The following is a 9,797-nucleotide window of genomic DNA, read 5'->3' on the forward strand; positions in this document are numbered from 1 at the left end:
CAGGTGCTGAGCAGCCAGAGGCATTCTGCACTGCCCCAGCCACTCCGGGCCTCTGGGCAGCGTGAGAAGGCAGAAAGTTGGCTCTGGGCCGGAGCGAAGGCGGTGCCAGCAGCCAGGGGAAGTAAGGCCCATTCTTGCACAAATCTTCATGCATTGGGCCTCTAGTAAACACATAATCTCACTGCTCTGAATGCCACTCAATTGTAAGCTCCAGAGGGCCTGTTTGTCCAGCTAGCCCTCTAAACCCAGGGTACACCTTGGGCTTGGCACCTGACTCACTATTCCAGGAGCTTCTGTTTCATTTGTCCACTGTTGACAATGAGTCCCTAGAAGAGTCATAGACAACTGACCAAATCTCAGACTTCCAGAGGTAGAGGAAAAAGGGGCAAGTGGACATAGAAAACCCCAAGACAGGATAGAACCAACACTGTGCCTGGGGCCAGCACATCCACAGAGAGTGCGGAGAGCCTGACTCCTGGGATTGTGAGTCACAAAACACATGCGCAGTGCAGGACCTGCCCAACCAGACAGTAGCCCTGAAGTGGTCTCACCCGCACAGCCTCCATGGTGGCCAGTTCTGCCTCCGTCAGCTCGAGGGTGCTGCTGTCTTCTGCCTTGAAGAAGTGTGAGGCCGGCATCATCTTGCCATCCTCCAGCTGGATGTTCTTCACCAGCAGCTGCACAAGAAAGGATTGTACAGGGCCTGTGGTTGCCCTGATGCAGGGAAGAGAGCAAGTCTGCAGAGAGCGCTGTGCTTCCTCTCCGGCCCTCACCGCAAGAAAGGCAGAGGGGGTCTCAGATGCATGAGGAGGCGTTCAGAGTGGGGAGGCTGCTGTGTAAGGACACAGAGGAAACTGAAGCTCATGCTCCGCTCTCCCTGTCACCCACCCCACCATGCTCTCGTTCTCTTATGTGTAATGGCTTTATTATTTCTATAAAACCGATGCCTGTGCATTAGACAAGATAATTCCAGCACTACTTTGAAAACCAACTGAGAAAACAATTCATCACCAAATCCCCCAGCTCCCCAAGCCCCATGAGAACATCTGGTGAAGGTCATATATGTCCCTCTGGGGGACAGAGGGCATACTGAGGTAGGAAGAGGAGCAGATGTACTGTTGGGTAGAGAAGGACATCTCTGTTTGATAAGAGGTCTGTAAGAATGGCATATACCACACATGGCCCTAATAGATCTGGTGCCAAGTCCCATGTCTGACCCCTAGCTTGCTGCCTTTTGAATATGTTCTGGAGCTTTCTGTGAGCTAAAGCCCAGCCATGCCCGGCTGGAAAGTCCCAAGAGATGGTTCAAACAAGGGTTTCCACCAAGGCTGCCCCTTTGCTCTGCTGTACTGTGGATATCTCAGGGGACGGAGCTGGTACCCTTCCCCCATAGAGGGCCCTGCTACAAGCACGGGCAGTTAGTGGCCTACTTCTGTACCCGTGTCCCCCTCTATGTTGGCAGATAAGCATGGCCCTGCACAGGGAGACCAGGGGCTATGTATCTTTGACCCCCACCCTAACTCGGGGGTGCAGAAATAGAGAACCGAGTAATGTGAGGATGCTGGGACATGGTCAGCTGATGTAAGTCACACTGCAGAGCCTGTCCTGATTAAGGCTGGACTGCTCCAGAACCCTCTGTCCTAGCCTGCTCCCCCAAATGGTCCAGAAATCATGTGCACGAGATTTCCCACCTCAGGAACCGCTTCTAGGGAATGTGATCCAAGACAGATCTGGTCTTTCGACCGCATTTATCAGCCGTGATAAATTGGCCTGTACACACACACCAATGCAGCCAAGGGTCAGCATCCAGGGTTTGTTGAAATTCCCTAACGTGTTCACAGTCCCTTGCCTGTCCTCTTTCTTCCCTGCCCCTGGTATCTTAAGGTCCTGACCTGCTCATCAATGCACGGAGTGAGCACTAATAGAGAACCATGGCCAACTGGTGGGCCTCAGAGCCAGAATTTTAGGGTTTGAATCCCAGTTCTGCCACAAACTAGGTTTGTTTTTGTTTTTGTTTTTTTTAAATCTCTGTGTTTCAGTTTCCTCCTCTATAAAATGGGTATAATATTAATACATATCTCATAGGGTTGTTGGGAGAATTAAATTTAATCATGGAAATTGTTTTAAAGCTGTGCCCAGCACACAGAAAGTGCTCCATAATGTTAGCTGTTTCTGAGCTGCAGAGTCTGCTAATACAAATCGGAGCATGCTATATGCCTGGCATGACTCCAGGGCTCTTCAAAGAGAAGGAAACTGAGGCACGGTGCTTTAATGACCACGCCAGTGGTGCTTGGACACTCTGCAGCACTAATATGAGGCCCCAAGTTCAGGACTCCCTGCAGAGGGCTTCCCCCTGATTCTGACACTCTCACAGGACACCCAGCTCTGGGAAGGGCACCTGGTCCAAAAGAGCAAAAGGCCAGCCTTCCTGGAACAGGAAGTGGGCAGATCCAGTGGTCAGGGGCACACATGGACTCCTAGAGCCTGCCATCTTATTTTCTCCAGAGCAGCCTGGGGTCTACTGCAGGGCCAGAACCCCTGGGCAGAAGTCAGTGTGGCCTTGAAGTCTCAAGGGACATGTGACCCACAGCAGCACTGTTACCATTCTGTCATCATTCCCGAAGAGGATCAGTCCCGCTTTGGTGACCACCCCCGGCCGGTGGGCTCCTGGGATGGGCAAAGCTTCTCCCTCAGGCACCAGGCCTGCAGTGTTCAGCGTGGAGTTGAAAAACGTCAGCTTCTGTTTGGAAACAGGACAGGAGAGCCAGAAGGCAGTGAATGAGAAGAGGTCCCCACTGCTGGCAGCCTAGGCAGGGCTGGGCAGGGCTGAGCAGGGCTAGGGAGATGATGTGGGGGCGGGGGACAGTGCTCTGCGGGCCTGGAACTCTGCCTCAAGGGGCACAAGCAAGGCCTCGGCGGCCTCTGGAGCCCTTAAGCCCGGTGTGCCCCTAAGACCTTTGGTATTGGCCCCAGCCTCAGATCTCAGGGAGACAGACATTGGGAGGACATCTGCTCAAGACACCACAGTGAGGACACCGGCCCTGGGGATGCCACCAAGCACTGGTCACTTTGAAAGGGGTGCCGTGGTGGTGAGGGCAGCAGGGGCACTCCCGGACACAGTCTGGGTGGTTGGTCAACGATCAAGGGGTAGGACAGTCTGGGACTTTGTGGAGGACAGGACTGCCCTCCGTGGGGTGCAAAGTCCCTGCTTATGGTCTTGCCAGACCCTGACCCCTCAAGAGAGCCTGTAAGCACCATCTGACTTGCCTCCGGCCCAGCCCCTGGCCTAAGCATGCTGCCTCTCCCCCTGGGGCTAAGTCCAAGTCAGAGGTAGGCCTGGGGTCTCTACGAGCCCAGGGGTGAGAGTCAAAATATTTTACAACCAACACAGCTCAACCTCAGGTTTGCTGCAGGGCCTGGAGGCCTTGATCCTTTAGCCACCGGATGGCAGGTAGGTCCCATGGTCCTGGGGGAGGGGCTGAAGTGGCTGGGGGCACTCGGGTGGGGTTGGAGTTCAGGGCAGTGGCTGTTTGCCAACCAGTTCTGCAGTCAGTGGGGCACACCAGTGCATCTAGCTCAATCCCAGTCACGCATGAACACACCTGCCCACAAGCCTCTGTCCAGGCGCCCGGCACCTTGTCGTTCCCACGGATCCAGTTATGAATGGCCTCTGCTGGCTGCTCCCAGTTGATCTGTGGGGCAGGATGCGGCTGCTTAGCAGGTCTCTCTCCACTTGCTGACCATCTGGGCAACACCTATGCCCTCCCCTCCAGCCTGTGGGCCCTTGACAGTAGGTGAAGCCCGGGGAAGAGAGTGGGGAGTCCGGCTTCTTCTCAGACACTAGTCTGAGTTCCTGAGCTGGGTGGGTGTCTCCCTGGTACCCATGCTCCGGGTGCTCTCTGACCCTCAGACTTTCGCAGGTTGAGTAAACATGAACTAATGGTGTGGGGGAGATACTGTTCCATGGTTAAGATGGCCAAGGCCTTACACAGAGTCCCCGGCACAAAGTGCAGGCCCATCCCATAGTGCCCTGTCGCCCACAGCTCCTCCTGGCCTACAGGACTCACATGGATCCCCATATAGCACCCCAGAAGCCCTGAACAGAGGAGCAGAGATACAGCCCACCAACTCCACTACTGTGACAGCTTTGAGGAACTGAATTATCTCTCGTCCTCATCTTAGAGACTGCCAGCACTACAGCTGATTTTACACACACACACACACACACACACACACATACACACACACACACACACACTTCTCCCTGGGGACCCTGCCTGCCCATTCTTCCTAAAGAGAAACGGAGAAAAACCCAGAAAGGACCCAGACCCCTGCCTGTCTGGGTGCGCATGCCTTCCCTGTCCACAGCTTAGCTCACGCTTCCCCAGCCTGGGCAGCCCTCTCTTCTGGCCTTAAACCATTACAATCTGGCTGGGCAGCCAGAACCCCCGCTTCCCCAGGATGCCCTCCTCACCCCAGTCTGAGCATAGCCTGGCTTCAGGGTGGGCAGAGTCCTGGCACTCACCTTGGCTGTTTCCTTCTTCTGAATGCCCTCGTAGGTGGCTCCTTCCTCAGGCTGAGGGACTCTGGGGGCTCTGCCCTCGGCAATCAATTTCACAGCCTGCACCTGGAGAGACCCAGTCGGTCAGCATTCCCAGTATTAGGACCTTCCCCTTACTCCCGTCCCCTGGGTCCTCACGGAGTCTGGACCCTGCCCCACACGAATCACACATGCCTGGCACACCACAGGAGCCAAGAAATATCTCCTGTATGAAGAGATGGAGCTAGTTTGAATCCAATTCCAATCTGTACAATGGGCACTAAACTCCGCCCTCTCCACTATACAAGGTTTTGGAAGATTACATAGAACACACAAACGCACATTTCCATGTTTTTATCTGAAACCTTCCCTGCCTGGTAAGGAGGATGTGTCGTGAGCCTCGCGATGGTTTGGGGGTCTGAGATTAAGCAGGAAGTAGTTTCACTGTTCAAGAGAAGAGGAAGATTGTGGGAGAAGGAATCAGGGTAGGGGGAAGGGCAGCCAAGAAGCCTGAGCTCATTGTGAGGAAGGGGCTGTGGGAGAGCCCCAGACACAGCGAGACTGAGAAGTGATGGGAGTGTCAGAAATGTCTAAAGCAGGACTGCCCAGTGGAGTGCTCTGTGGCAATGCACACATTCTACGCCTGTACTGTCCAACACAGGGGTCATTGGCCATGCGCCGTTCCTAAGCACTTGACATGTAGCTAGTGAGACTGAGGAACTCAATTTTTAATTAGAATTCATTTAAGTTAATTTAATAGCTGCATGTGACCAGTGGCTGTCCTATTGGACAGCGCAGCCTTAAAGGACATTTTTAATTGTTTCCTGTGAGATGTGCAAGTAACCCCTTTCTCTGTCTCTCATACAAAATCTGCAGCAAGTTTACTTTGCATGGGAGAGAACACAAAGAGGCATCTAGTTCTACACACGGGAAAAGTCAAAGGTGGCCGCACACCAGGCTGCTGACATCTGGGCAGCAGTGAGCACTTTCACGGCATTGTTATGCTCATCGCTACTTCCAAACAGCAAATGCTGTCCTCCTGGAGACTCCTCCTGGCTGACCCCTGCCTGCCACTGGAATCTGTGAGAAGCAGGAATGCTGGCCATCATTGGCTGGCCTCCTCCCGCTGGACCACCAGCAGGCCCGCACACACACCAACCCCTTTGGAGTCAGGTCCCACCGGGTCTGCCTGCCGAGCCAAGCGCAAGTGTCTCTGATAGCAGTCATTCTTGTCTCTTCCTCGGATAACACTGAGTTTTCTTGTGGAAGAAACTCGGTCCACAGGACTACAACTGGACCAGCCTTCCTTCCCCCACAGGCCACAGCAGGAAGCATGTGACTGAGGCTAGCCAATCAGAGTACCACATCATCCTGGTCAGTGATTAGCTCAGGGTGATCACATGACCCCCCAAACAGCCAATCAGTCTTCTCTGATTTTTCATTCATGATTTCTAGGAAAAAGAGGATTTCCCTTCCCCTGGAGCCCAGAGGTATAAGCCTTGAGGTACCAGTGACTTTTTTTCCTACCACTTGAGGGCAGTCAACCGAAGAAGGAAGGTAACCAAACAGAAAAGTAGATTTAGGGTGAAGAAAAAGAGAGAAATAGAATCTTGGTGACATGGCTTACGCCTCTGGATTCAGCCATGCTTGACACCATCCCTGCCTTTAGTCTTCTCTATTTAATGAGCCCAAAATGTCCCCGTTTTGGCTAAAGCTTTTTGAGTTTGGTTCTTTCAGTTGTAAGCAAGAGTCCTGCCTAATACAGGATATTAAATGTCCTAATCAAGCCTCTTTGAAACTGTGTAATGAGAGCTTTCTCCCTCCAGAACCCTTGAATTGGGGGTACAAATTCCCAGCCAGCTCCAGGGCAGGCTGGGCCTAGAAAGAGTGTCTGGGAACAACAGGCACACGTGGCAAGGCCAGCTCCCAGCTCTTACCATCCCTTTGATGCCTTCAGGGAAGAGGAAGCGGTTATACAGAGTGCTCACGGTGTCGTCCGGGAGGATCTCACACTCCCTCTGGAGCAGAAGGTCCCCGGTGTCCAGGCCATCATCTGCCCAGAAGATGGTAAACCCCCCTTTTTTATCTCCGTGAATGAGGGTCCTAGGGAACAGAAGAATGAAACCCTGAGTCTAGCAGCAAGGACCACAGAGAGGGACGACTTGGGGGCAGCCTGTATGGACCCTGCCACCCTCCAGCACACCCCTTTGACCCCCTCCGACCTCTGGGAGGATCCATGCCTGTTCTGGTGAGAGTGGGAAGGAGAAATAAAATGCTATTTATCGACACCAACCAGGCATTGTGGTAAAAGCTCGATATGCCTCATGTAACTTAATCTTCCCCAATGGTGTAACAGGCATTGCACGCCCCCTTTACAGACAAGGAAACAGATGCAGAGAAGTGCAGAGATGTGGCTGTAGAATTCCAACCAGACCAGTCTGACTGCAAACCCACTCTCTCTTCCCAGCTTAGATGTCTCCCCACCCTGACTACTCATCTAAACGACCCCACCTACCAGGCACATCACCCATTTATTGTCTTCTTAGTACTTCTCATCCCCCATCTTTAGCTCTTTCTAAGTGGGGTGCTACTGAGAGGATGGCAGCGGGTAGAGGGTAGAGCAGACCTCTGGACACATCACCTGGCTGGTGGTCCTGGTAGCCTACTGGGTGAGGCCCCTTGACACACTGTTGCTGAGATCCCGAGGCAAGATGGGAACATGCCTGCCCCCTTTGAAGCTCACTGTGGGAGTGCAGAGTACTTAGCGAGGCTTAGCCCCAGTTCTCCTGAGTGTTCTTGCTGATTGATAACACTTAAACCAATCCGGTGTGTGGATGCCATCTGGCAGCACAGCTAGGCACCTGCATGGCACCTGTTCTGGGCTAAGGAAGGATGACAATTCAGGCAGAGGGGGCTGTTGTTGCCACCTTACCAGTTGATGGCCGAGGCCCCTCGATGCCGGGGGAGCAGACTCGGGTGGTAGATGATGGAGCCATGGCGGGGCGCATTGATGACCTCCATGGGGATGAACTGGCTGCAGAAGGGCAGGACGTTGAGCTCAGCACCCAGAGCCTGGTATTTTGCCAACACGCCAGGCAGAACCTGTCCTTTCTCCCTCCAGCGGGGGAACTTAAACACTGGCACTCCATCCTTCTCGGCCTCCAGGCCTGTGGGACAGGGAATGGGAAACCAGTCCCTTTTGGCACCCACCCACACGTGGCCACCTCTGCCTTCCCAGCAAAGTAACTCCTGCCTCTTCTCTCTAGGCCTGTCCCTTTCAGCCTTCCCCACTGCCCAGCCAGGCTCCACCCCACAGCAGAGGGGCAGCACAAGCCAAGGGTGAGGTTTCAGGGACTGCTCTATCTGGTCTGACTTCTGCTGACAACTGAGAGATGACATCTGAGCTCCTCCCCATCCCAGACTCCTGCCGAACCCCCAACGGCTGACCTTCTGCCCTCATACCACTCCCCAAGGCCTCACATCATGCCCATCACCAAGTTATTATTTCTCTACCCTGCTCTCTGGGGAGGGGTCTGGGACCTGCAAACCACAAAAGCACTGGCCATATGGGTGCAGCAGGGACACTGACAGGCTGGAGAGGGGGAGGAGAGGAGGGGAGAAGAGGGGGGGGGGAGGAGGGCTCCTTCCTCTCTGTGAGCATTACCCCAGCCTCACTTCTTCCCCCAGAGAAGCAGCTGAGTCCTTTGCAGTCTTCCCAGTATCTGCATAACTAGCCTCAGTGCACACAACCCCCGCTTGCTGGTGTCGGCACTCCAAGGTCCAGGTCCCAGCCCTCAAGCCCCTCTTCCGACCCTGTTACCAGCCCCCATGGCCAGCACACCCTCCTCACGGGTCTGAATTACAGCTCCCCCAATTCCAAGTGTTAGAAGTCACAACTTCTTCCTTAGATTTCCCCTAGCCTTAGTGGTGGCCACTGCCTCCTGCAGTCCCTATACCGGTACCTTCAAGTTCTCTTTTGCCCGCCCCTCTTTGGCACCCATCGGACACTTGCTTGTACTTGATTCTCTGTTAGCGCTCCTGATGTCTGGCCCCTGACTGGACCTGACCCACCTTCTAGACCCTCCATCTCTGTGCCCTGGCATCCAGAGGTGTTGAAGGAGGGTGGGGTCAGTATGAGCAGACTGGACTGTGCTTGCAAAAGCTGTTCCCACTGTGACCAAGGGAATACTTCTGCATGGCATCTGGGGTAAGGTCAAGTAGCAGCCCCAGTCTGGGTCCAGGCTCAGGAGCTGGTGGCAATGGTCACCTGGTGGCTGGGGCTGGGCTCAGGCTATGTCATGGGTCAGCTCTAAGAACGGGGCCTGCACTGCTGTCTGGGGAGACTCACCTCTTCCTTATGAACCAAGTCTGTGTCTGGTCAGCCCCACAGGCCCCTTTCCTAAGCCTGGCCCCCTCTTCCATGTCTGTCAGGCCTGAGAGGACCCGTGAGTGAATCTGAGCTGAGGATCTTGCTGGGTTGCTGAGGCCCCCAGCTCAGCCCCTGATTCTCAAATTGCTCCTCCTAGAGCCACAGGCATCAGCATCACCGGGAGAAATGGTTAGAAATGCAAATTCTCAGCCCCTATTCCATCCCCCTGAACAGAAACTGCCAGGGTGGGGCTTAGCACTCTGTGAGTCAGCCCTGCCCAGTGGCGGGGACACAGTGACTCCTGCCTGGCATCCCTTTCAGGGCCTGAGGACTCGGGTCAGAGAAACATGGAGTAACCAGACAGCTGAGCTGGGAGCAGGCGGAGTGTTCCCATAGCTCTTCTCCAGGATTTAAGCCCCGTCTCACAACCAGGTGGGGAGGAGGTCTCCAGGGATACCCACGGCCCCACCACAAGATCCTGCGAGCTTCTGCTCCCATCCACTGCTGCCTGCCTTCTTGGACACCCCCATCCCCTGCTCCTAGACCACCCACTCACCCAGGGGGTCCGCCTTCCCATTCTTGTCTGGGACAGTGAACACGCCAACGACCTCATAGCCTTCCTTCCTCAGATGGCAATACACTTCCTGGCCAAACAGGCTCTGCCCAATCACTGCGATCTTCATGGCAGCAGGGGTGGGTGCGAAGGACCTGGGGAAGGAATAAGGTTGCAGCATTAGAAAGGGCTCGCTGGCCTCCAGCAAGCCGACCCTGGTCCAAGTGTGGCAGCTGCACAGCATCTCACAAGCACCCCCTCCCCCAACCTCTCAGCCCCCTTTCTGGGGCTTCCTAGTGGCGGGCCACTGCAGGGAGACCAGAGGGAAAGGTTCC

The 9,797-nt window shown here is 54.6% G+C and overlaps 1 protein-coding gene across 2 annotated transcripts in view; it reads right to left on the reverse strand.

Moving 5' to 3' along the window:
• ALDH1L1 (aldehyde dehydrogenase 1 family member L1) overlaps positions 1-9,595 on the reverse strand; it is a 39,552-nt gene extending 29,957 nt beyond the window's left edge. Inside the window, exons 1-7 of one of the 2 annotated variants that reach the window (XM_008159507.3) lie at positions 9,466-9,595; positions 7,473-7,707; positions 6,478-6,643; positions 4,526-4,627; positions 3,603-3,692; positions 2,603-2,740; positions 552-677 (exon numbers count right to left, since the gene is read on the reverse strand). In XM_008159507.3, the coding sequence (XP_008157729.2) occupies positions 552-677; positions 2,603-2,740; positions 3,603-3,692; positions 4,526-4,627; positions 6,478-6,643; positions 7,473-7,707; positions 9,466-9,592 (984 nt within the window). In that variant the 5' untranslated portion in view covers positions 9,593-9,595. The remainder of the gene's footprint in view (positions 1-551; positions 678-2,602; positions 2,741-3,602; positions 3,693-4,525; positions 4,628-6,477; positions 6,644-7,472; positions 7,708-9,465) is intronic. The other variant, XM_054723868.1, reaches the window with a different exon arrangement.
• Between the last annotated feature and the right edge of the window lie 202 nt (positions 9,596-9,797).

The sequence above is a fragment of the Eptesicus fuscus genome, chromosome 12 (genome assembly GCF_027574615.1).
Source record: "Eptesicus fuscus isolate TK198812 chromosome 12, DD_ASM_mEF_20220401, whole genome shotgun sequence".
In the NCBI taxonomy this organism is placed as follows: domain Eukaryota; kingdom Metazoa; phylum Chordata; class Mammalia; order Chiroptera; family Vespertilionidae; genus Eptesicus; species Eptesicus fuscus.